Raw genomic sequence first — 27,265 nt, forward strand, 5'->3', positions numbered from 1 at the left:
AGAAGACTTGATAGATATTGATAGATAAAAATAATAAGAAATGAAAAAAAAAGAAAACAAACAGGTCTTATTCATGTATAGTGTTCTTGTTAGTTGGTATAATTTTTTTTCTTCCAAGCTTTGTATACCTACAGTCAACGAGGCTGGTTAAAGAAAACTCACACGCATCAAACATAGTTATTATTTATACACAAACCAATTTACATATTGATTTATACATTACAGGCAGCATTTGTCACATGTTCTTGAGGGTAATACACTTTCACTGGAAGAAACCGGGGTACATCAGTATCACGGAAACGAGCATACGGAGGCCCGGCACGAGGGGACGGCCAAGGCAGGGCGAGGCTCACTTGTTGGGGTGGCCCGGGGAAAGAATAAGATAGCTTTGTAACAGAAACTAACCACTAAACTCAGAAGTAACTGATAACTAACCCAGACCATGATGCTGTACAGGTGGCCCAGGAGAGGATACAGTGTGGGACTCGAAAACTAATCACTAGACTCGTAGGTAACTTATCGAGTGACCTAAATCTTAATGCTGTACAGTACATAGGAACAAAATGATAATATCACTTAGTATCTTGTGCACGTAATGATATGGATAGCGAATAGGTAGGTATATGTAGAGTAAATTCAGGCAAGTACAAGACTTATGGATGAGGAGAAGAGAATAGATACCTGCATGTACACCCTGCGAATGGCTTAAGATCTATGAAAAATATTTCGCATATATGTATTATTCTTCTCAAGCAATTAATAAAATTCAGGCATTCAACAAAAATATCGTTAACATTCTTATGCATTACACAATACTGCCACGTTACATGAATCCTCGCAGGACGGGACAGCGCGCAGCCTAACTCTTGAGTGGGGAGGAGCGGGAAGGGAAGAGGACCCACACACAACAGGGATGCATTGGACAGCCACTCACTCACCCCACACACACCCCATCCCCGCTCCACCCATCGGCAAACAGTTTGCGTCCCTCCGCCCCACACACACTAGCGCTGCACATATAAAAGTCTCTAGAATTTAAATTCCTAAAATGCTGCCTGTGTACAACGAATGGCTATCGAAATAACATGGAATGCTGTTCTTAATGGCAAATTCTGCAACATAATTATATGATAACTAACACTTTTTCTCCTTTCCAAATAAACTGATTACCTTTAACAGTGTTGTATGATACAGTCTTAATGTATAAATCATCGTTTGTTCATTTGGGAAGCTTTCACATTTATTGCAATGATGGTAACAATAGGCATTTTGTTAATACATAGGAAGTGAAGTAACATGCTCTCTCTCTCTCTCTCTCTCTCTCTCTCTCTCTCTCTCTCTCTCTTTTTTATTTAAACTTAATGCACATAACATACATATTTTACACATAAGTATGTTTACAGTTGGAGCTGAGTTCGTGAGCTAAGAGCGTGCACTGGCATGTGACGCTCATTCTAAAGCTGCTCCCGGGGACGGCATTGTGAGCGAGGGTGTCATAAAACTGTCACTGTCAGTTGCGCACCTCCCTCGCCACTGATCAGCACTGTCATGTCAGGCACACGCACATCCCACGTCACTGTGTTTCACTGTCACTGTCAGGCATACTATTTTCCTCCACTGTCACTGTCAGGTGGATTGCAGGCAGGTGGACACTGCCATTTTATCAGTGTCCACCAGCCTGCAATCTCTCTCTCTCTCTCTCTCTCTCTCTCTCTCTCTCTCTCTCTCTCTCTCTCTCTCTCTCTCTCTCTCTCTCTCTCTCTCTCTCTGTGTGTGTGTGTGTGTGTGTGTGTGTGTGTGTGTACTGGTCAATCCTATGCATAAATGCACTAGATTAAGCATTCCTCGTGATATCTTATAGTGGGCGCCTGAGGAGAAGCAATAAACACCTAGACACACTTGTGGACCGCCAGTGAAGGAGAGCAGGAAAGGTATGAGGGCGATAGTTTTTCTCCGACACCGGCGCTACACAGCACCTTGGGATGGGGACGATCTTGCTTCCCTCCACCGGGGATTTCACCATACCCACAATGAGCCTCTCCTGCACCCACGGCGCCTGGGATCAGATGCAGATGCCGCCCAGACGCGCCACCCACAGCGCCCGCCCCTGGCTATGTGGTGGGAGGAAGGAAACGCTGCGTGATAGGTTATAGAATCACAAACGCACACAAGCACTCATCCACACACACACACACACACCTTCCTATAATCTCCATCATTTGTAGTAGAGGTCTGAAACATCTGTATATAATCCTTTCGTCGTGACATTCGTGACATTCTAAACCAGACTGCAATAATGTAATATAATGTAATTCTACTTAGAGTTCATAATGTAAAAGCTATGGATATCCCGCTCTCCAAGGGTTTCGCAAGTGAAAACAAGTGGCGCCATTCGGGGAGTTGTGATCCGCATTCTGTCTCGTCACTTCCACCCACGACTACTCTATATAGTGTCCTATAGTAGATATTATCTCAATTTCTTCATGGTTATCGTAATTGATTCTTTTATAATATTTTGCTTTGTATTTCCAAAGCAGATTTGATTTCTATTGGTAATATAAAAAAACTCCGAGTTATTAGTGCTATCATAACCTGTTTTCTACCTACAGTAGTATCTCTGATAGAAAATAGAAAAAAAAAGATATAAAATCAGTGTTTAATTTTAACCTAAATATAAATCCTGAAAGTAAGAACCTGTTTAGGCAAGAAATTTTTCGCTGAATTCGCCGAAGAAATTACTACTCCATTGAGAATCTTCATACACAATCACAACCTACACGAGTTTATGATCAATGAACAACATATTTTGCGTCTCATGTAGAGGACGAGGAAGAAAGAAGGAACGACTTTAATACATTTTATTGGTTTTACTCAACTCATACAAAAGTTGATTGGACATTTGGATTATAAAGATTTACCGGATTATATCATCAGCTACACCAACAGACGCCAATGGCACCACGAGTCTCTTCTTCCATCACCGTCATCAGCAGTCACCTGTTTAGTCATCCAGCAGACAGCCAGCCATGTGCACCATCAATGTCTTCACTGAATGTTTAACTTCTCTATCACATGTTACGTCTCCCGCTGTGTTTACTGAAAATACAAAAAAGATTAATTCAATTTGAACAATGGAGATTGATAAATAGATTATAAATCGATAGGGAGAGAGAGAGAGAGAGAGAGAGAGAGAGAGAGAGAGAGAGAGAGAGAGAGAGAGAGAGAGAGAATTGCATGGCTCCAGGTCCCCCTCACCGAAGTGAGTATTAGCCCCTCAAGGGGGGGGTATCACAGTGACCAGCTGCTCATTGTCGCCTGGTTTAGCTAGCTGAGGAAAGAAGTAGATTAATGTCCTGCAAAGCAACATATTAATGTTCTGTAAAGCAACAGATTAATGTCCTGCAAAGCAACAGATTAATGTTCTGTAAAGCAACAGATTAATGTTCTGTAAAGCAACAGATTAATGTTCTGTAAAGCAACAGATTAATGTTCTGTAAAGCAACAGATTAATGTTCTGTAAAGCAACAGATTAATGTTCTGTAAAGCAACAGATTAATGTTCTGTAAAGCAACAGATTAATGTTCTGTAAAGCAACAGATTAATGTTCTGCAAAGCAACAGATTAATGTTCTGTAAAGCAACAGATTAATGTTCTGCAAAGCAACAGATTAATGTTCTGTAAAGCAACAGATTAATGTTCTGTAAAGCAACAGATTAATGTTCTGTAAAGCAACAGATTAATGTTCTGTAAAGCAACAGATTAATGTTCTGTAAAGCAACAGATTAATGTTCTGTAAAGCAACAGATTAATGTTCTGTAAAGCAACAGATTAATGTTCTGTAAAGCAACAGATTAATGTTCTGTAAAGCAACAGATTAATGTCCTGCAAAGCAACAGATTAATGTTCTGTAAAGCAACAGATTAATGTTCTGTAAAGCAACAGATTAATGTTCTGTAAAGCAACAGATTAGTGTTCTGTAAAGCAACAGATTAATGTCCTGCAAAGCAACAGATTAATGTTCTGTAAAGCAACAGATTAATGTTCTGTAAAGCAACAGATTAATGTTCTGTAAAGCAACATATTAATGTTCTGTAAAGCAACAGATTAATGTCCTGCAAAGCAACAGATTAATGTTCTGTAAAGCAACAGATTAGTGTTCTGTAAAGCAACAGATTAATGTTCTGTAAAGCAACAGATTAGTGTTCTGTAAAGCAACAGATTAGTGTTCTGCAAGGCAACAGATTAGTGTTCTGCAAAGCAACAGATTAATGTTCTGCAAAGCAACAGATTAATGTTCTGTAAAGCAACAGATTAGTGTTCTGCAAGGCAACAGATTAGTGTTCTGCAAAGCAACAGATTAATGTTCTGCAAAGCAACAGATTAATGTTCTGTAAAGCAACAGATTAGTGTTCTGCAAGGCAACAGATTAGTGTTCTGCAAAGCAACAGATTAGTGTTCTGCAAGGCAACAGATTAGTGTTCTGCAAGGCAACAGATTAGTGTTCTGCAAGGCAACAGATTAGTGTCCTGGAAGACAACAAATTAAAATAATTACCTTGGAGAATGTTGTATTTGCTATCTTTGATCTGAACATCAATTACGCCTGCTCTTTCTTAAGCATTCCTCTCGTACTTCCAACTCAACTTCGTCATTACTGGAAAACGTGCTGGTCAGTAGCTACTGTGACACGCGCCACCTCTATTCAGATTCAATGCATCACTCGCACATTCCTGGGAAAAAAAAAAAAAAAAATCAATGCACATAAGTTGCGGCATATTGTAATTAATGAATGATAAATAACACGTAATTTGCAGATACTTACTCTATATGAATGACTCCGCAGCACTCCTTTCCTTGGCTTACTGCCATACAACTCTCATTGCACCCGCTCTGCGGCAACTTCGACTGACATATCTGTAAGTACTCAAAAGCAATTAAGGTGTACCTGTAAGGAAAGAAGGGTTAGGAGCCTAGCAACCTATCAACCTAACGCCTAGGAAAAAGTCTTCACTTTCCTTGACACCGAAGAGAAGCTCCCGCGCTGTCCCACGCAGTCCCGCGATGAGCTGTGACATGGTACTTACCTGTAAGAAGAAAAAATGGAATTAGTATCATGGCTCTAGATCTAATCATATTATAATCAGTATATGAATGATAAATAAGTAACGTGGCTCGATCCACTGTATGTAACCGCAAGCATTACTTACATTAACGATGCGAAGAAGGGAGGAGTGAGGTTTGGGCCAAATAGCACTACCCGGAATGCTCGCAAACCCGCCGGCACTCCCGCGTCACTCACAAACCAACGCCACGAGAAGACTGGAGTAATGTTCTGAGTAAAGCGTTCTTGGTTCCGATCTCTCCGATTCCATGGTTCTACATTTGACTAACACATCTAAAGATCACATCTGCACATTTTCCTCATAGTATAGGGTGGGGCAAGGTTTTGTTTAAACTCATATCTATTTATACAAGAAGAGAAATGAACAAAACTATGGGAGATTTAGACAATATGATAATATTTCAAGCGCGCTCTCTTTCGGACACAGACTGAGTCCAGTCACGTGACTAATCTTACCCCACTTTACCCCAACTACCCTCCTCCAACCTGCTCCCGCAACCACTTCGCCATCTCACGATCCCTTAATATTCGATCACCACAGCTCACCGATATTCTTTGTTCAGTTGCAGTGTGTGCATGTCATCATATCTATCTCCATCCCGATGAGTAAAAAAATAATGCTAACAATCGCCCTTATGATCCCAAAAAACACTTACACAACATTCGATTGCAGCGAATCTGGTCACCAACTAACAACCATTACATAATTCTATGCACTAACACATCCGTTCACTGCATAATCACGATAACTTCCTGCATCGATGCATGTACTTAACAGAATCCACTAACACATAAGGGAAGTATTTAAATATGGTACAAACCAAAGAAACTCTTATGTAATGAAAGAAATCTAGCTAGCCTCTACGTAAGACCCCACACAGTCAGCTGCCTAGGCACACCAACTCTGTTAGAACTAATGCAGCTGAACTTCTGAGTAAAAAAGTCTCGTGATGTATTCTAAAACACTCATCTAAGGTACTTAAATGTTAAATTCATTTCTCTGTAGGTGATTCAACATTGCATCGAGACATGCAGTGGTCAACAGGAGTCCAACCCTGAGTGAGGCTAGTGACGTGGTGTGGATGGGGGATAGAAGTTGCGGAGGGGCGGGTAAGGTAGGAAGCAAGATGGGCGACGTGGGTATAGTCACGTACGCCTACCTTTACTAATGACACAGGACTATTGCGAACAGATATACATTATTGGGAATACAACTTATTGTTTTAATGAAGCACAGTCTTTGAGTAATGATAGAAGAGAGAACAGCAACGAAGTAAAGCGTGATCAGATAAGGTTACTGGTGCGAGAACAATAGAAAATTAGAGAAGACTTGATAGATATTGATAGATAAAAATAATAAGAAATGAAAAAAAAGAAAACAAACAGGTCTTATTCATGTATAGTGTTCTTGTTAGTTGGTATAATTTTTTTTTTCCAAGCTTTGTATACCGACAGTCAACGAGGCTGGTTAAAGAAAACTCACACGCATCAAACATAGTTATTATTTATACACAAACCAATTTACATATTGATTTATACATTACAGGCAGCATTTGTCACATGTTCTTGAGGGTAATACACTTTCACTGGAAGAAACCGGGGTACATCAGTATCACGGAAACGAGCATACGGAGGCCCGGCACGAGGGACGGCCAAGGCAGGGCGAGGCTCACTTGTTGGGGTGGCCCGGGGAAAGAATAAGATAGCTTTGTAACAGAAACTAACCACTAAACTCAGAAGTAACTGATAACTAACCCAGACCATGATGCTGTACAGGTGGCCCAGGAGAGGATACAGTGTGGGACTCGAAAACTAATCACTAGACTCGTAGGTAACTTATCGAGTGACCTAAATCTTAATGCTGTACAGTACATAGGAACAAAATGATAATATCACTTAGTATCTTGTGCACGTAATGATATGGATAGCGAATAGGTAGGTATATGTAGAGTAAATTCAGGCAAGTACAAGACTTATGGATGAGGAGGAGAAGAAGAGAATGGATACCTGCATGTACACCCTGCGAATGGTTTAAGATCTATGAAAAATATTTCGCATATATGTATTATTCTTCTCAAGCAATTAATAAAATTCAGGCATTCAACAAAAATATCGTTAACATTCTTATGCATTACACAATACTGCCACGTTACATGAATCCTCGCAGGACGGGACAGCGCGCAGCCTAACTCTTGAGTGGGGAGGAGCGGGAAGGGAAGAGGACCCACACACAACAGGGATGCATTGGACAGCCACTCACTCACCCCACACACACCCCATCCCCGCTCCACCCCTCGGCAAACAGTTTGCGTCCCTCCGCCCCACACACACTAGCGCTGCACATATAAAACAGTCTCTAGAATTTAAATTCCTAAAATGCTGCCTGTGTACAACGAATGGCTATCGAAATAACATGGAATGCTGTTCTTAATGGCAAATTCTGCAACATAATTATATGATAACTAACACTTTTTCTCCTTTCCAAATAAACTGATTACCTTTAACAGTGTTGTATGATACAGTCTTAATGTATAAATCTTCGTTTGTTCATTTGGGAAGCTTTCACATTTATTGCAATGATGGTAACAATAGGCATTTTGTTAATACATAGGAAGTGAAGTAACATGCTCTCTCTCTCTCTCTCTCTCTCTCTCTCTCTCTCTCTCTCTCTCTCTCTCTCTCTCTCTCTCTCTCTCTTTTATTTAAACTTCAGTTGGAGCTGAGTTCGTGAGCTCGTGCACTGGCATGTGACGCTCATTCTAAAGCTGCTCCCGGGGACGGCATTGTGAGCGAGGGTGTCATAACTGTCACTGTCAGTTGCGCACCTCCCTCGCCACTGATCAACACTGTCATGTCAGGCACACGCACATCCCACGTCACTGTCACTGTCAGGCATACTATTTTCCTCCACTGTCACTGTCAGGTGGATTGCAGGCAGGTGGACACTGCCATTTTATCTCTCTCTCTCTCTCTCTCTCTCTCTCTCTCTCTCTCTCTCTCTCTCTCTCTCTCTCTCTCTCTCTCTCTCTCTCTCTCTCTCTCTCTCTCTCTCTCTCTCTCTCTCTCTCTCTCTCTCTCTCTCTCTCTCTCTCTCTCTCTCTCTCTCTCTCTCTCTCTCTCTCTCTCTCTCTCTCTCTCTCTCTCTCTCTCTCTCTCTCTCTCTCTCTCTCTCTCTCTCTCTCTCTCTCTCTCTCTCTCTCTCTCTCTCTCTCTCTCTCTCTCTCTCTCTCTCTCTCTCTCTCTCTCTCTCTCTCTCTCTCTCTCTCTCTCTCTCTCTCTCTCTCTCTCTCTCTCTCTCTCTCTCTCTCTCTCTCTCTCTCTCTCTCTCTCTCTCTCTCTCTCTCTCTCTCTCTCTCTCTCTCTCTCTCTCTCTCTCTCTCTCTCTCTCTCTCTCTCTCTCTCTCTCTCTCTCTCTCTCTCTCTCTCTCTCTCTCTCTCTCTCTCTCTCTCTCTCTCTCTCTCTCTCTCTCTCTCTCTCTCTCTCTCTCTCTCTCTCTCTCTCTCTCTCTCTCTCTCTCTCTCTCTCTCTCTCTCTCTCTCTCTCTCTCTCTCTCTCTCTCTCTCTCTCTCTCTCTCTCTCTCTCTCTCTCTCTCTCTCTCTCTCTCTCTCTCTCTCTCTCTCTCTCTCTCTCTCTCTCTCTCTCTCTCTGTGTGTGTGTGTGTGTGTGTGTGTGTGTGTGTGTGTGTGTGTGTGTGTGTGTGTGTGTACTGGTCAATCCTATGCATAAATGCACTAGATTAAGCATTCCTCGTGATATCTTATAGTGGGCGCCTGAGGAGAAGCAATAAACACCTAGACACACTTGTGGACCGCCAGTGAAGGAGAGCAGGAAAGGTATGAGGGCGATAGTTTTTCTCCGACACCGGCGCTACACAGCACCTTGGGATGGGGACGATCTTGCTTCCCTCCACCGGGGATTTCACCATACCCACAATGAGCCTCTCCTGCACCCACGGCGCCTGGGATCAGATGCAGATGCCGCCCAGACGCGCCACCCACAGCGCCCGCCCCTGGCTATGTGGTGGGAGGAAGGAAACGCTGCGTGATAGGTTATAGAATCACAAACGCACACAAGCACTCATCCACACACACACACACCTTCCTATAATCTCCATCATTTGTAGTAGAGGTCTGAAACATCTGTATATAATCCTTTCGTCGTGACATTCGTGACATTCTAAACCAGACAGCAATAATGTAATATAATGTAATTCTACTTAGAGTTCATAATGTAAAAGCTATGGATATCCCGCTCTCCAAGGGTTTCGCAAGTGAAAACAAGTGGCGCCATTCGGGGAGTTGTGATCCGCATTCTGTCTCGTCACTTCCACCCACGACTACTCTATATAGTGTCCTATAGTAGATATTATCTCAATTTCTTCATGGTTATCGTAATTGATTCTTTTATAATATTTTGCTTTGTATTTCCAAAGCAGATTTGATTTCTATTGGTAATATAAAAAAACTCCGAGTTATTAGTGCTATCATAACCTGTTTTCTACCTACAGTAGTATCTCTGATAGAAAATAGAAAAAAAAAAAAAGATAAAATCAGTGTTTAATTTTAACCTAAATATAAATCCTGAAAGTAAGAACCTGTTTAGGCAAGAAATTTTTCGCTGAATTCGCCGAAGAAATTACTACTCCATTGAGAATCTTCATACACAATCACAACCTACACGAGTTTATGATCAATGAACAACATATTTTGCGTCTCATGTAGAGGACGAGGAAGAAAGAAGGAACGACTTTAATACATTTTATTGGTTTTACTCAACTCATACAAAAGTTGATTGGACATTTGGATTATAAAGATTTACCGGATTATATCATCAGCTACACCAACAGACGCCAATGGCACCACGAGTCTCTTCTTCCATCACCGTCATCAGCAGTCACCTGTTTAGTCATCCAGCAGACAGCCAGCCATGTGCACCATCAATGTCTTCACTGAATGTTTAACTTCTCTATCACATGTTACGTCTCCCGCTGTGTTTACTGAAAATACAAAAAAGATTAATTCAATTTGAACAATGGAGATTGATAAATAGATTATAAATCGATAGGGGAGAGAGAGAGAGAGAGAGAGAGAGAGAGAGAGAGAGAGAGAGAGAGAGAGAGAGAGAGAGAGAGAGAGATTGCATGGCTCCAGGTCCCCCTCACCGAAGTGAGTATTAGCCCCTCAAGGGGGGGGTATCACAGTGACCAGCTGCTCATTGTCGCCTGGTTTAGCTAGCTGAGGAAAGAAGTAGATTAATGTCCTGCAAAGCAACATATTAATGTTCTGTAAAGCAACAGATTAATGTCCTGCAAGGCAACAGATTAATGTTCTGTAAAGCAACAGATTAATGTTCTGTAAAGCAACAGATTAATGTTCTGTAAAGCAACAGATTAATGTTCTGTAAAGCAACAGATTAATGTTCTGTAAAGCAACAGATTAATGTTCTGCAAAGCAACAGATTAATGTTCTGCAAAGCAACAGATTAATGTTCTGTAAAGCAACAGATTAATGTTCTGTAAAGCAACAGATTAATGTTCTGTAAAGCAACAGATTAATGTTCTGTAAAGCAACAGATTAATGTTCTGTAAAGCAACAGATTAATGTTCTGTAAAGCAACAGATTAATGTTCTGTAAAGCAACAGATTAATGTTCTGTAAAGCAACAGATTAATGTTCTGTAAAGCAACAGATTAATGTTCTGTAAAGCAACAGATTAATGTTCTGTAAAGCAACAGATTAATGTTCTGTAAAGCAACAGATTAATGTCCTGCAAAGCAACAGATTAATGTTCTGTAAAGCAACAGATTAATGTTCTGTAAAGCAACAGATTAATGTTCTGTAAAGCAACAGATTAATGTCCTGCAAAGCAACAGATTAATGTTCTGTAAAGCAACAGATTAGTGTTCTGTAAAGCAACAGATTAATGTTCTGTAAAGCAACAGATTAGTGTCCTGTAAAGCAACAGATTAGTGTTCTGCAAAGCAACAGATTAGTGTTCTGCAACAAAGCAACAGATTAATGTTCTGCAACAGAAAGCAACAGATTAATGTTCTGTAAAGCAACAGATTAGTGTTCTGGAAGGCAACAGATTAGTGTTCTGCAAAGCAACAGATTAATGTTCTGCAAAGCAACAGATTAATGTTCTGTAAAGCAACAGATTAGTGTTCTGCAAGGCAACAGATTAGTGTTCTGCAAAGCAACAGATTAGTGTTCTGCAAGGCAACAGATTAGTGTTCTGCAAGGCAACAGATTAGTGTTCTGCAGATTAGTGTTCTGGCAACAGATTAGTGTTCTGCAAGGCAACAGATTAGTGTCCTGGAAGACAACAAATTAAAATAATTACCTTGGAGAATGTTGTATTTGCTATCTTTGATCTGAACATCAATTACGCCTGCTCTTTCTTAAGCATTCCTCTCGTACTTCCAACTCAACTTCGTCATTACTGGAAAACGTGCTGGTCAGTAGCTACTGTGACACGCGCCACCTCTATTCAGATTCAATGCATCACTCGCACATTCCTAGGAGAGAGAGAGAGAGAAAAAAAAAAAATCAGTGCACAATAAGTTGCGGCATATTGTAATTAATGAATAATAAAGAACACGTAATTTGCAGTTACTTACTCTTATGAATGACTCCGCAGCACTCCTTTCCTTGGCTTACTGCCATACAACTCGCATTGCACCCGCTCTGCGGCAACTTCGACTGATATATCTGTAAGTACTCAAAAGCAATTAAGGTGTACCTGTAAGGAAAGAAGGGTTAGGAGCCTAGCAACCTATCAACCTAACGCCTAGGAAAAAGTCTTCACTTTCCTTGACACCGAAGAGAAGCTCCCGCGCTGTCCCACGCAGTCCCGCGATGAGCTGTGACATGGTACTTACCTGTAAGAAGAAAAAATGGAATTAGTATCATGGCTCTAGATCTAATCATATTATAATCAGTATATGAATGATAAATAAGTAACGTGGCTCTTGATCCACTGTATGTAACCGCAAGCATTACTTACATTAACGATGCGAAGAAGGGAGGAGTGAGGTTTGGGCCAAATAGCACTACCCGGAATGCTCGCAAACCCGCCGGCACTCCCGCGTCACTCACAAACCAACGCCACGAGAAGACTGGAGGAATGTTCTGAGTAAAGCGTTCTTGGTTCCGATCTCTCCGATTCCATGGTTCTACATTTGACTAACACATCTAAAGATCACATCTGCACATTTTCCTCATAGTATAGGGTGGGGCAAGGTTTTGTTTAAACTCATATCTATTTATACAAGCAGAGAAATGAACAAAACTATGGGAGATTTAGACAATATGATAATATTTCAAGCGCGCTCTCTTTCGGACACAGACTGAGTCCAGTCACGTGACTAATCTTACCCCACTTTACCCCAACTACCCCTCCTCCAACCTGCTCCCGCAACCACTTCGCCATCTCACGATCCCTTAATATTCGATCACCACAGCTCACCGATATTCTTTGTTCAGTTGCAGTGTGTGCATGTCATCATATCTATCTCCATCCCGATGAGTAAAAAAATAATGCTAACAATCGCCCTTATGATCCCAAAAAACACTTACACAACATTCGATTGCAGCGAATCTGGTCACCAACTAACAACCATTGCATCATTCTATGCACTAACACATCCGCTCACTGCATAATCACGATAACTTCCTGCATCGATGCATGTACTTAACAGAATCCACTAACACATAAGGGAAGTATTTAAATATGGTACAAACCAAAAAACTCTTATGTAATGAAAGAAATCTAGCTAGCCTCTACGTAAGACCCCACACAGTCAGCTGCCTAGGCACACCAACTCTGTTAGAACTAATGCAGCTGAACTTCTGAGTAAAAAAGTCTCGTGATGTATTCTAAAACACTCATCTAAGGTACTTAAATGTTAAATTCATTTCTCTGTAGGTGATTCAACATTGCATCGAGACATGCAGTGGTCAACAGGAGTCCAACCCTGAGTGAGGCTAGTGACGTGGTGTGGATGGGGGATAGAAGTTGCGGAGGGGCGGGGTAATGTAGGAAGCAAGATGGGCGACGTGGGTATAGTCACGTACGCCTACCTTTACTAATGACACAGGACTATTGCGAACAGATATACATTATTGAAAATGCAACTTATTGTTTTAATGAAGCACAGTCTTTGAGTAATGATAGAAGAGTGAACAGCAACGAAGTAAAGCGTGATCAGATAAGGTTACTGGTGCGAGAACAATAGAAAATTAGAGAAGACTTGATAGATATTGATAGATAAAAATAATAAGAAATGAAAAAAAAGAAAACAAACAGGTCTTATTCATGTATAGTGTTCTTGTTAGTTGGTATAATTTTTTTTTCCAAGCTTTGTATACCGACAGTCAACGAGGCTGGTTAAAGAAAACTCACACGCATCAAACATAGTTATTATTTATACACAAACCAATTTACATATTGATTTATACATTACAGGCAGCATTTGTCACATGTTCTTGAGGGTAATACACTTTCACTGGAAGAAGCCGGGGTACATCAGTATCACGGAAACGAGCATACGGAGGCCCGGCACGAGGGGACGGCCAAGGCAGGGCGAGGCTCACTTGTTGGGGTGGCCCGGGGAAAGAATAAGATAGCTTTGTAACAGAAACTAACCACTAAACTCAGAAGTAACTGATAACTAACCCAGACCATGATGCTGTACAGGTGGCCCAGGAGAGGATACAGTGTGGGACTCGAAAACTAATCACTAGACTCGTAGGTAACTTATCGAGTGACCTAAATCTTAATGCTGTACAGTACATAGGAACAAAATGATAATATCACTTAGTATCTTGTGCACATAATGATATGGATAGCGAATAGGTAGGTATATGTAGAGTAAATTCAGGCAAGTACAAGACTTATGGATGAGGAGGAGAAGAAGAGAATGGATACCTGCATGTACACCCTGCGAATGGCTTAAGATCTATGAAAAATATTTCGCATATATGTATTATTCTTCTCAAGCAATTAATAAAATTCAGGCATTCAACAAAAATATCGTTAACATTCTTATGCATTACACAATACTGCCACGTTACATGAATCCTCGCAGGACGGGACAGCGCGCAGCCTAACTCTTGAGTGGGGAGGAGCGGGAAGGGAAGAGGACCCACGCACAACAGGGATGCATTGGACAGCCACTCACTCACCCCACACACACCCCATCCCCGCTCCACCCCTCGGCAAACAGTTTGCGTCCCTCCGCCCCACACACACTAGCGCTACACATATAAAACAGCTCCACCTAACAAAGTAGACTAGAGTGAAATTTCTATCTATTCCGATATCTATAGGTCTGCTCAGTGCTCAGTATGATACACACAGTGCGTCCGGGCTGGCGGTCGCGCCTGTGTGGTGGAGGCCGCTGTCGGGGAAAAACTGGTGGCCGCTTCAAAGAAGAGTGAAAGTAGTAGTTAGTGGTAGTAGTGGTAGATGTAGTAGGTGGTTATGAAATGATGGTGTTGGAAGTAGTATAGTGGTATTAAAAGTAATTGATAGTTGTGGTGTTAATGATAGTGATGGTTCTTGTAGTAGTAGTAGTAGTAGTAGTAGTAGTAGTAGTAGTTGGTGTTGTTGTTGTTGTAGTAGTAGTAGTTGTAGTAGTATGAATAAATAATTATGTCAACAGTAATAACAATAACAAACATGTAATATATGCCTACAATATTCTCAACTGTGTAAATTTTTAGTACATGCAGAAACCAAAGCACGATTTTTGATTCACATTTCAACAGCCTTCAAAAAAAAAAAAAAAAAAAAGATGAAAAAATCAATAACCACCAAGAACATTTCAAAGGCCCTGACGAGCTGACCTGTAACCAAGACGGAGTGAAAGATTGACAACATTCTCTTGCCACTCCGAAACAAACAACAACTGGTGTCCAATATCTTAGTTGAGTTGGAGGTGGAGATGAACAGGCGCCTTTGGAAGTAAGTCACTATTAGTTGAAGAGGATCACGTGAAGATTCGTATTTCTAAACTCAATCTAGTGCCACTTGATAACATCCTGGCCCTCCTTATTCGCAGGATAGGGAAGTTTGCAGGCTATCACACCACACGAAGACTTTTAAATGAAGGATCGTACTATAAAACTCTTCCAGCACTCATGAGGACTAATTCTAAAAGCTCTATAGATAATTAGTTAAGCTTTCATGGATGTTTTCGCCAGTGATAATCTAGATTCTTTATTAAATGCTTATCAAGTTGTGAAAACATCCTTGAAAGCCACAATAATTTCCTCTGGAGCCTTCTAAAATTAGTAGATAAGATGCTGATACGTTTGAAAATACAGATCATTAAGGGTTGAGAGTTATCCAGTGACAATAAATTCAGCCTAAGTGGCGGATCTTGAAGTGATTCGTTAAAATAGTAATAAATAGATACTGTAAGAAAAAGAAAAGAACACATATGCACAAAATCTAGTAGAAATAAATAATACAACAAACCAATAAAGTAATGCTTTTTTCACCCAGTCTCTAGAATTTAAGTTCCTAAAATGCTGCCTGTGTACAACAAATGGCTATCGAAATAACATGGAATGCTGTTCTTAATGGCAAATTCTGCAACATAATTATATGATAACTAACACTTTTTCTCCTTTCCGAATAAACTGATTACCTTTAACAGTGTTGTATGATACAGTCTTAATGTATAAATCTTCGTTTGTTCATTTGGGAAGCTTTCACATTTATTGCAATGATGGTAACAATAGGCATTTTGTTAATACATAGGAAGTGAAGTAACATCTCTCTCTCTCTCTCTCTCTCTCTCTCTCTCTCTCTCTCTCTCTCTCTCTCTGACCATCCCATTGGCTCAAAATAAATGTTTCAAGTGGTATATATGGAAACATCATCTGCAATCAGGGTTATACAGAAGATATTTCAAACCGTTCAATCAACCCTTCGACTCCTATGGCTTCTCAGGACGTAGCACATAATGATCTGGTGCAAGTTTATCATCGGAAGGATCAGTTCAAGTTTAAAACCCTTTAGTGAAGTTAAAGTGTCTCGTATGACGCCCTTAGCAGTCGAAGGTTAAGAAAGAAAACGTTTCCTGGTAGTAAAGAAATAGAAAGAACGGGATAAACTCTCTCTCTCTCTCTCTCTCTCTCTCTCTCTCTCTCTGTGTGTGTGTACTGGTCAATCCTATACATAAATGCACTAGATTTATCATTTCTCGTAATATCTTATAGTGGACGCCTGAGGAGAAGCAATAAACACCTAGACACACTTGTGGACCGCCAGTGTCTAGTGAAGGAGAGCAGCAAAGGTATGAGGGCGATAGTTTTTCCCCGACACCGGCGCTACACAGCACCTTGGGATGGGTGCCAAAGATTCATTCACTGTGGTCTTTTTTTTTTTTTGATAAATGCAGGGAGATAATTTCTTACGGTATGCCTCGTTCTTTTTTTGGCTACTTCATATATACGGAGTTTCTATAACATATGTAGTTTACGTGGTTTCTGTAGCAATGACGTAAATAAAGCGGTGGACTGTCGTTAGGATATTCAAAAGGCAAGAATTTAATGTTACAAGTTGTGTTAGAAAAAAAAACCTTTTCAAATTAGGTTACCGATGGGATATGTACTCGTATATGTGGTGCGTATAAATCTGTGTTGAAATAAAAAGCCTTCGCCTCACCGAGCTACTGCTGCACCCTTATAATATCATACAGGAGCGACTTTGTTACCTGACCTGGAATCACTCACGTTCTCTATATGTTTTACCCTGTGAGATTTTTATGATTTTAATGTTGAAAATATGCATAATACACATGGAATCTATTGGTTGAAACAAAACAGAAAAAAAGTTAGATGTTTACGATTATTATGCTATTTCATTTATCTCTCAACCTCAAATTGCTACCTTGTAGATGAAAGAATGACAGTCGTCACATGTTTTCTGCGTCAAGGTGTCCGTCTCTGAACCTGCTGTTACTTTTGACGCAGCACGACAGTTCACACTCCTCAGCGCTACAAGTCACTGAACACAACTCCATTTGTATTTTCTACTACACGTGGTTCCCTTCGACCCTCAGTAACAGGCGGCACAGACCCGATACGTCAGCGCGCCAACGGGACCATACAGAGCAGAGAAACACCTCACCAGTAAATTCTTGGATATGTGTTTCTTTACAACAGGTCATTATAAGTTTACAAAATTTCTCTGCAGTCAGAGATGACTCATGCTTCAACCAAAGCAAATAAAGATTTCTGTACAACATTTATAAGTGACATGTTTGTTAATGACAAAGCAGCCATGAACCATAGATGTCACTGAAATATAGTAAATATATCTATATCAGCCATAATATCGTTGGGTGGCGATCTATGGTTCAGCACGTCGGTATCGCTACACTTGGATGCACATATAAACATGAACCACCCGCGAGAGGCAGCCACAGGACCGCGAGGACACACACCATCCACGTAACAATCACACTTCTCCACGTAGCCAGGTCGACTAATACACCGAGTACCTAGATGCGGCAGCTAGGGGGACCTTCAGCGACACGTCGTCTAGGGCGCACCAGACCATCCCATGAACAGGGGTGACTGCTGTAGGGAAGGTGCCAACTGAGCCCCCGGAGTGCAAGCGGCAGGGTGGGGCGCGGCGCCCCTCTAGCACTAGTCTACCACTAGGACAACACTGTTACTGTGGGCGTCTCTGCCCCAGCAGCACGAGGGAGCCTTGCACTTGAGTTTGAAATTGCACACAAACTATGCACTATGTATAAACTCTTAAAGATTAAGAGAAATATACATTAGTATTCAACATAAATGTTACTTTGTTAGGACAGTGTCGGAGGTTTTAATTTTAGAGTTTTCTCTATCATTAACTCAAATATCTCTCATACATATAGTTCATATCGGATAATTCTCTACAAGGCCAACAATTATTCATATATAAATCGCTATGCCATTTACCAACCTATACAGAATTTGAGATATGTATGTGATATGGTTGTTCTGGGAATAATTTGATAGAATTGAGAATACAATACTGAATTTGATATGTGAACCAACACCATCCAGTGAGTGTGCTGGTGTGCGAGTATTATGGAAGGCTTCACCTTCAGGACACACCAGGCCGCTAAATCCAGCGGCTCCCTCGCCAGGGCGGAAACTCTCTTAAGTTCTCTTCTAAAGGGAGAACCTTGGAAGCTAAGTGATCCTCGAGGGCTCCTGAATAAAGGTTAAACAAAGAATCAACATCAAATCAATGTTGATCGTAGGATTTGTGCCTCTTGGAATAACAAATCTACATAGAATGTTTTATAGTTCTCGAAAGAAGAAAAATATCGTTACACTGCCAGCCGTGTTCCTACCCTGTCTCTACACTGTGAGGTGGCCACTCATGCTTGGGGGTTACGAATTACGCTGGAAGGCTGCGATCGTCTTCTTTATCCACTTGACAGTGTTGGTGGTGATGTCGTCGTACAGGCGTGGTCTTGAGCCCTGGTAGCAGCCGGTGTGCGACATGGCCACACCCACCACCTCCCAGCGCCCGGCCCACTCACACAGCAGTCCTCCGCCACTCATCTCTTCCAGCTGCAGAAAGACAAGGCATACACTAATTAGGTCTAGAATAATGCAGATAGTATAAACTCACTGTTAAGCTATTACAAGAAGCATGAAAAACATTTGAAAATCCCAATAACATTAATTAGAGCCATAAATGATCGAGATTAGACACTGAGACATGTAAAATGTGATCTTTGTATCCCCTGCGAAGGACAATCGTTCTGTTTGTTTGTTTTCATATGATCAGTGCTCGTCCGGCCCCTCATCCACTCCTCTGTACAAATATGCTATGTCTAGATTTAATTTCTTCACAACTCCAAAATACTCTTTTCACTGGTCCTTCACGCTCCCTCTCATTCACCTATTTTTCCACCTCATCTCTTCTCTTTAGACTTTTAATCTTGAACTCACCACTTTCCTTATTACTTATCTCAAATAACAATTTCTTAATTTCCATTAAACTTTTCCGGTGAAGTTCTTTCCAAGCTTCTCACATGCCCTCTTCTTTTTGCTGCCTCGTATTTGGTCTCTCAATCTTTTAAAGCACTCTTAGTTTCTCTTGTGTCTTCAACTGCTCACGAACTTTGTTGCTCTGTGTTTTCTTTTTGTATCCTTAAAATTTGTCAAGAAATAAAGGGGGAAAAATTAAGGAAAATGTATACCTGCATGATTCACAAGTAACCTTTCTTTCATCCCTTCACAACTTTTCCTGTGGTTATCTTATTTTAGTATTATTTTCCCTTGTTTCTCAAAGACCAACACTTTTCCTTATCAGTATTGCATTGACCACTTTCAGAACAAATGGACTATTCTAGGATGGAAAATCGTAACCACATGGATGTAATGATTCCTGAGTGCCCCATAGAGTGCTAACATGGGTTCCCTTTCCTTCCCTGATAGCTCTCCTAACTTCAGCCCATGCGGACCTCAACCCTTAGACTCTCATCATTGTATCACAACTGTCCCATCTACGTCGGTTAACTCTTTATCATTCCAACTCCCAAGTCTTTTAATCTCTTCGTAATCATATCCTTGTATCACAACACAGCCTTGTCTACTTTAACTCCTCTGCACACCAAGTTCACGTCTCATCTTTCCCTCATTTCATCCCTATATCACATCATAATTCTGTTTTAGTTCCTCTGATTACTGGAATTCGCAAGTCTATGCACGTCATGGCACCAAGGCACCTTTCCACTGAAAATAGAAGACATATCCAACAAAAAATACAGCAATTTCTCATTCCTTCTATCAAGTAATACGTACGAGGCATCTGTCAGTGGGCGAGGTCTGCTGGGCACAGATTGTGTTCTCCATGAAGCCGTCAAGTCGCTGGCAGGCCTCCCCGGGATTCACCTTCACCGACAGCTCCACCAGAGGATCCCCTGTGTGCCAAAGAACCTCGGCTGTAACATGTGTTGGGGACTGGGACTATAATGTACTTATTTCTTGCACACACACACACACACACACACACACACACACACACACACACACACACACACACACACACACACACACACACACACACACACACTCTCTCTCTCTCTCTCTCTCTCTCTCTCTCTCTCTCTCTCTCACACACACATACATTCACGATTTATACTCACGTCTGGCGCCCCATCCCAGGCTGCGGCAGTTGCGTTTCGCCAGCTGACTGACAGCGGTGTGGGAGCCCAGGCAAGCGGGCCGCACGTAGTCGCTCAGCTCCAGCTCAGAGTCTGCAAGCTGCAACCGACATTGAGTTACGCATTGGCGAAGGAGGAGGAGGAGGAAAAGGAGGAGGAGAAAGGGTACATTTAAGGGTATGTTAAAAGTAATCTAAACCTCTAATTGCGTCTGGAGTTGTATCCCTGACTGTCTTGGTGTGTTTACGGCAATGAACGAGACATCGAGTTTTTCTTTTTTTTTTTTATGAATTTCTGGCTGTTTTTTTTTTTTTTTTTAAGCAGGAGAGAGGGCCAGCCAAGGGCAAAAAAAATTTAATAATATAAAGGCCCACTTGGGAGCTGGGTCTCTAGAAGATAGAACAGCGTTAGCCAAAGTGTTGAAAGATGCACATGAAAACCCAGACATTTCAAAACATCACAAACTTTTAAGGAACAAATCGTTAAACACACAAGCTGTTAAAGAAAAATTAAAATGAAGTTCGTGTGTTTTTTTTTGTTATATTTTTCTTTGTCTTTAGGAAGTTTGGATGTTGTTAGAGAGAGAGAGAGAGAGAGAGAGAGAGAGAGAGAGAGAGAGAGAGAGAGAGAGAGAGAGAGAGAGAGAGAGAGAGAGAGAGAGAGAGAGAGAGTAGGGAAGCGCTCTAGACTCCTATGCAATTTTATTTCCACACGCACGTTTCTGATTGAATACATTACTTAGAGCGGGTAGGGAAAGACTGGGTTGCCGACACAGAAATCTATTCGTGACCACATATCACTCATACATAAGAAACACTATACAATACCACATACACATGGCTGGTATGTCTCAATATCTATCTATCTATCTCCCCTATATGTAAGTCTATTGGGTAAAGGAGAGTACTCTTATTAAAAATTCAGTATTTTCATGACTTTTACCGTCTCCTCCTTCACAACATACAAAGCCTGAGTGTATTTTGTATGTATTTCTGCTTCATGTGTTTATATATGTCGTATATTGTATAATCAGCTGCAGTGAGACCTATCCCAGTGCTGTATGTATTCATGTGTGTCACCTCATAGATGCTGTTGTTTCACAGGGTTAAACTTTATAAAGACTAAATCTCCTCTCACCACTACCATATTCATTTCTACTACTACTCTCTACTTCTCCGCTTCCAATTTTTCTCACTTCCTTCTCTTCCTCCTTCAATTGCTTTCTACCTAATTGTTCTGGTATTGCTTCCTTTCATACCCCTTCTACTCCTTCCTCCTTCCCATAACACTTCCCACGAACTCACCTTGATGAGGACGATCTTGCTTCCCTCCACCGGGGATTTCACCATACCCACAATGAGCCTCTCCTGCACCCACGGCGCCTGGGATGAGATGCGGATGCCGCCCAGACGCGCCACCCACAGCGCCCGCCCCTGGCTATGTGGTGGGAGGAAGGAAACGCTGCGTGATAGGTTACAGAATCACAAACGCACACACGCACTCATCCACACACACACACACACACACACACACACACACACACACACACACACACCTTCCTATAATCTCCATCATTTGTAGTAGAGGTCTGAAACATCTCTGTATATAATCCTTTCGTCGTGACATTCGTGGCATTCTAAACCAGACTGCAATAATGTAATATAATGTAATTCTGCTTATAGTTCATAATGTAAAAGCTATGGATATCCCGCTCTCCAAGGGTTTCGCCAGCTTGAACATTCATCCAACAACTGCTATGGATATCCTGCTCTGGTGTAAAAGCATATTTCTCTCTCCGAGCAAACTCAAGTAATCTGTTTATAGTATGTAATGTCAAAGATCAAAATTCCCTCCTAAAACATCAATGGCAGCCTTAGCACGAGAAGTAGGTGAATCATCATGCCACCAGAAGACACTAACCCCTGGAAGCAGAGTGAGGTGGTGAGCAGCCATGAGGTGTGGATTAGAGTGGCGTCACAGGCATGCACGCCGTCCTTAGCAGCGCCGCCGACCAGGGCCAATCTCCGCTGTCCACCGTGCGAACCACGCCACCCTCTACCACCGGGCTGCGTGGCGGCAGGTACAGCGGCCGCACTCCACACGCTGAAGTGAACAAAATACTTGTCAAGATAGCCTTAACATCATTACGGTGCCTGTCACTTACTTAAAAAAGGAAGTGTATTTAGTGCACGTGATCTACTGACAACGAAGTGAGAAAAAAGTGAAAAACAAGTTACTGCGTTTATAAGCAAAATTACGAATACAACTGAGCGAAGAGGAATGAACAAAGATACGATATTTCCATACTGAAGCTAACAACACGTAACTGCATGAAAACACGATTATTAGTTTTTGCGACCCTTAAGAAGATCGTACTGATGAGAGACTGACAAAGAGCAACATTAAGATCAATTACAACAAAAAGACTTTACAAAACAATAAAAGACAAAGCTGCAACATACGCACACTGAGAGAAGATGACAGTGGTTATTAGCTCCAACTGTTATTTCTTTAGATCCTCGTGGGGGAAAAAAAGAGAGAAAAATAAATGAAGGGGAAGCAAATGGCAGTTCGAAGACGACAGAGAGAGAGAGAGAGAGAGAGAGAGAGAGAGAGAGAGAGAGAGAGAGAGAGAGAGAGAACACCCACCACTACCCACCACTCACCCAGTTCGGAGCACACCATATACACAACGGTGCGGCGGGAGCAGTTGATCGGCTCGAAGGTAATGTTGGTGGAGAACACGTCGGTGATCTGCACGTAGCCCAGGCCAGGCACGTGGTCGTAAACATCCTCCGTCACCACCTCCACTAGCTCCACGCCTCTGCCAAAATGAAACAAAGGAAGATATAAACGAGACACATCGATAATCTTGGTATTGCTGGGAAGAAGCAAATTTCCACAGCAATGCACAAAAAACAGAGAGAGAGAGAGAGAGAGAGAGAGAGAGAGAGAGAGAGAGAGAGAGAGAGAGAGAGAGAGAGAGAGAGAGAGAGAGCAGGGTGACACTTTATTATCTGAAAATTTATCTTCAAGAATAATAATGTTACTATACTTTCCTGCAGCAGCTACTTTTCATTTCCCTTCCCACCTACCGAGTCAAATTCTGGTCTCTTAAATTCTACCACAGAGATTATTGGAAAACAGGAACCTTTCATTGATGTAAAGAGATTGTGCTTCTTTTTTTTTCAGTCTCATTATCTATTAAGTGTCTTTCTCTCTCTCTCTTTCCAGGCACCACCAAATTTAGGACTGTTCCTTCATTAAATTTCGTTTAGTATGAAATGAACTGCTTCGGTCCCTGTTTTATTATAAAGAGCATTTCAACAGAAAGTTTTCTTGCAACAGAGAGACCAAGTTCTTTACATTCCTTTGCCACAAATCTTGCGACTCTCCTTTCATAAAATCTCACTTTGCATACGTTGGGTAACTTTTGACTAAGTTTTCGCCACAAGGAGTATTTCAAACAAGATCTTTTAAAAATTGCAGGTTGAGTTTTTTGCTATTTTTTCTTATTTTTACTTGCACCACAAATCTTTCCACAGTTCCTTCCTTAGATTTAATTTACACACGGACAGTTTTTAGTGTCTGTGTTACTACAAAGTGTATTTCAAACTGGAGTCTTTCATTGTTGTATATATGTGATGGAAGTTCCTTTAATCTTGTACTACAAATTCTAAGAGATTCTTCCTCAAATCTCGCTTAGAATAAAGTGATTTTTTTTTCTATATTTTTTTTCGAGAGGGTTTCATAAGTTTTACTACAAAGAGAATTTCAAACAGGAATCTTTAACCTCCGACTAAGTTTCAATTCTTTTCTCTTGGCACTGGAAATCTTCAGACATTCTGTTCTAAAACCTCTCCTATCTTTGACGATAAAAAGTGAATATCTATTTATTCAACGAGTAAATTTAATACTCCATGTACAGTAAATCTTAAGATGACAAGACGGCGAAAATAAGACGACATGTTACAAGAATGAAAGAAAGAAAGAAAGAAAGAGAGACATAAGCAGAAAGAAACGACCAAAAAATGAAAAAAAGAACAGAGAGAGAGAGAGAGAGAGAGAGAGAGAGAGAGAGAGAGAGAGAGAGAGAGAGAGAGAGAGAGAGAGAGAGAGAGAGAGAGACAGACAGACAGACAGACAGACAGACAGACCGACAGACAGACAGACAAACAAAAAAGTACAGCCAAATCCACAGAAAATCAATTGAGGCTGCTTTAAAAATACTCGAAGGCTTTAGCAATGTTGATGTCACTAAGCTGTTTCAGTTCTCGCACTCTCAGACACGCCGCGGAGGGACGGAAGTAGCAAGACGCTGGTGAAGATTGATTGATGGATATATTGATTGAATGCACCGCAGCAGTAAGTCATGTGTCGCCTGGGTAAAGAAAAACAATAGTAATATTCTTGTGAGGGTTCCTGCCTTCACTTTACAGGTAGATTTAGGAGAAAATAATCCACATAGAGAGGAAAGCAAAGACAACGCGTATTGATTTTGGTCTTGTATGTTGATATAGAAATAAGATGTGGCTTGGATCAAATAGTGCTCTCTCTCTCTCTCTCTCTCTCTCTCTCTCTCTCTCTCTCTCTCTCTCCATAGACAGAAAGGAAAGCAAAGAAAACGCGTATTTGTCTTGTATGTTAATATAGAAATAAAACAGTACGTGGCCTGGATTAAATAGTGCTCTCTCTCTCTCTCTCTCTCTCTCTCTCTGGCCAAACATTCCGCTGAGCCTCTCTTAAAGGATTTGCTTCACTTATGGCTCCTTCGTCTTCCCTCAACAGGTTTATGGTCTTTCTTTCTCCCTAGTCTTACTTCCACCTCTCTTATATTCCTCCTTCCTCTCGTCCTCCGCTTACGCAAAGGAACACAAAGGAAGAACAACGGGAATATAAGATCGTTGGTACTTGCTGTTTTTTTTTTTTAGTTATTGATCGAAACTTTGAGATTCAGGATAGTAAAGGCGAAAGTTTCTCCCTATATCGATTGTTCTTTTAATTTTTCTTTTTCTTATCGTATCTGTTGTTATTTTTTTCCTTTTTTCTATTTTCTTTTCGTTTTTTTTCAAAGATAATGTTCATTTCAGTTTATTTGCTATCGTATCTGTTGTTATTCTTTTTACTTTTTCAATTTTTTTTTCAAAGATAGTAGTAGGTGAGATTTGAATAAATGTTCGTGTATTGTAATATAAATGTTATTGATATATTGTTATAAATAAGCATGTTTTTGGGTCTAACCTTCGTGTGTGTGTGTGTGTGTGTGTGTGTGTGTGTGTGTGTGTGTGTGTGTGTGTGTGTGTGTGTGTGTGTGTGTGTGTGTGTGTGTGTGTTTTGCCAGCCTCTCATCATCATTCTCATTATCCTCATCACCATCATCAGAGAGAGAGAGAGAGAGAGAGAGAGAGAGAGAGAGAGAGAGAGAGAATAATTAGTCTTCACCTTGCATAACTGACTTTTAACGTAGCTGAGAGAAAGAGAGAGAGAAGAGAGAGAGAGAGAGAGAGAGAGAGAGAGAGAGAGAGAGAGAGAGAGAAAGCGTAGGAGACGAGATGACAAGTGATTAAGAAACAAGGAAGGGAGAACAGGAGGGAAGGAAAGAGAGACAAAATACGCATAGAACAGCAGAGGGAAGGACGAGGAGAGGAGATGGAAGCAATAGAGAATAAAGGAGAGTAGAGTGAATTGATGGGAAGAGAGAAATGAATACGAGAAAAAGGTGGGAAGAGAAAATTCACCCATACTCTATCAAGAAATTGACAAATAGGAGGAATGAAACGTTATATTGGAGGAAAAATAAAAAAAGAGGAAGAGAGAGAGAGAGAGAGAGAGAGAGAGAGAGAGAGAGAGAGAGAGAGAGAGAGACGAAAAATAAAACATAGAGAACACAAGGGAAGTGGAAAAGGAGAGTAAAAAGACAGAGAGAGCATGCGAGCGGGTAATGAAGAAAGAGAGAGTAAAGAGGAGAGAACCGATGAAGATGTGAAGATGCAGTAAAAGGAGGAGGAGGAGGAGGAGGAGGAGGAGGAGGAGGAGGAAACTAGGTGTATGGACGGATTTCTTTTTCAGAGTGGGGAGAGAAATAAATTACGTGGAGCGAGAATTTTGGTAACGCCAACACTTATGACAGTATAATGGGAAGCGATTTTCCTCCTGGCGGCCGCTCCATCACGCCGCGAAAATTGGCAATACGGAAGAGGAGTAGGGCGAGAAGAGGGCGACGCGGAGGAAGAGGAGACGCAAAAGGAGGCGCAGAAGGAGGCGCAGAAAGAGGAGAAATGGTAGCACGTTATCTCATGCTAACTGAATTATGTATGGATAAAAAAAATACACTGCTTTTAACTCTAATAACTACTGTGTACCTTCAACTTGAGTCTTTTGCATGTAGTGGAGTGTGAAGTGTTTTAGAATATAGTGTTAAGTCATTCAGCACCATGACGTGTTTTCGTATCTATTCTGCTTACTATTTGGCGTTTTTATTCAGCTTCAGAAATTTATGTCGGGTGTTAAACTAGTGAAGACTCTAGCCATTAATCTTCTGACCTTCATAGACCCTTCCTAATGTAAATTAAATAGTTTAACCCCTTTAGTACTAGGATGCATTTTTACCATGAGTTCTGTATATGATTAGACGATTTCACATATTAGGAAGGGTCTATGGAGGTCGGAAGATTAGAGGTCAGAGTCCTCACCATTTTTAATCCTCACATGAGTTTCTGAAGCTGCATCACCAAATGGTATATGCAGAATATGAAAACATGTCATGCTACTGAAAGGTTGAATCATATCCAAAAATGAAGGTCAAAATGCGTCCTAGTACTGAATCTCAGTCCATACACAAAAATTAAGGTAAAAATGCGTCCTAGTACTGAAGGTGTTAAATATCAATCATAACCCACCCGTAGGAGAGGAGATCGCAGGTGACCTCCGCCATGTTGTGGATTAGCCGGTGCGCC

At 41.2% G+C, this 27,265-nt stretch overlaps 1 protein-coding gene and 2 long non-coding RNA genes across 3 annotated transcripts in view; all 3 read right to left on the reverse strand.

Moving 5' to 3' along the window:
- Positions 1-4,556: 4,556 nt before the first annotated feature.
- On the reverse strand, positions 4,557-5,303 carry LOC123504199. The gene is made up of 3 exons (XR_006674742.1): positions 5,207-5,303; positions 4,822-5,083; positions 4,557-4,729 (listed from the first exon to the last, which is right to left on the reverse strand). It is a non-coding gene; the product is annotated as an uncharacterized LOC123504199 (long non-coding RNA).
- A 6,163-nt stretch (positions 5,304-11,466) lies between these two features.
- LOC123504202 lies at positions 11,467-12,232 on the reverse strand. The gene is made up of 3 exons (XR_006674744.1): positions 12,128-12,232; positions 11,742-12,002; positions 11,467-11,639 (listed from the first exon to the last, which is right to left on the reverse strand). It is a non-coding gene; the product is annotated as an uncharacterized LOC123504202 (long non-coding RNA).
- Positions 12,233-13,528: 1,296 nt separating this feature from the next.
- LOC123504187 (atrial natriuretic peptide-converting enzyme-like) overlaps positions 13,529-27,265 on the reverse strand; it is a 108,676-nt gene continuing 94,939 nt past the window's right edge. The window contains 8 exon segments of the mRNA XM_045254531.1: positions 13,529-18,708; positions 19,948-20,066; positions 20,292-20,409; positions 21,614-21,746; positions 22,230-22,308; positions 22,311-22,412; positions 22,976-23,133; positions 27,209-27,265. The exon segment at positions 27,209-27,265 is cut by the window's right edge and continues 151 nt beyond it. Coding sequence (XP_045110466.1) covers positions 18,526-18,708; positions 19,948-20,066; positions 20,292-20,409; positions 21,614-21,746; positions 22,230-22,308; positions 22,311-22,412; positions 22,976-23,133; positions 27,209-27,265 — 949 coding nt within the window. The 3' untranslated portion in view covers positions 13,529-18,525.

This window comes from Portunus trituberculatus, chromosome 15 (genome assembly GCF_017591435.1).
Source record: "Portunus trituberculatus isolate SZX2019 chromosome 15, ASM1759143v1, whole genome shotgun sequence".
In the NCBI taxonomy this organism is placed as follows: domain Eukaryota; kingdom Metazoa; phylum Arthropoda; class Malacostraca; order Decapoda; family Portunidae; genus Portunus; species Portunus trituberculatus.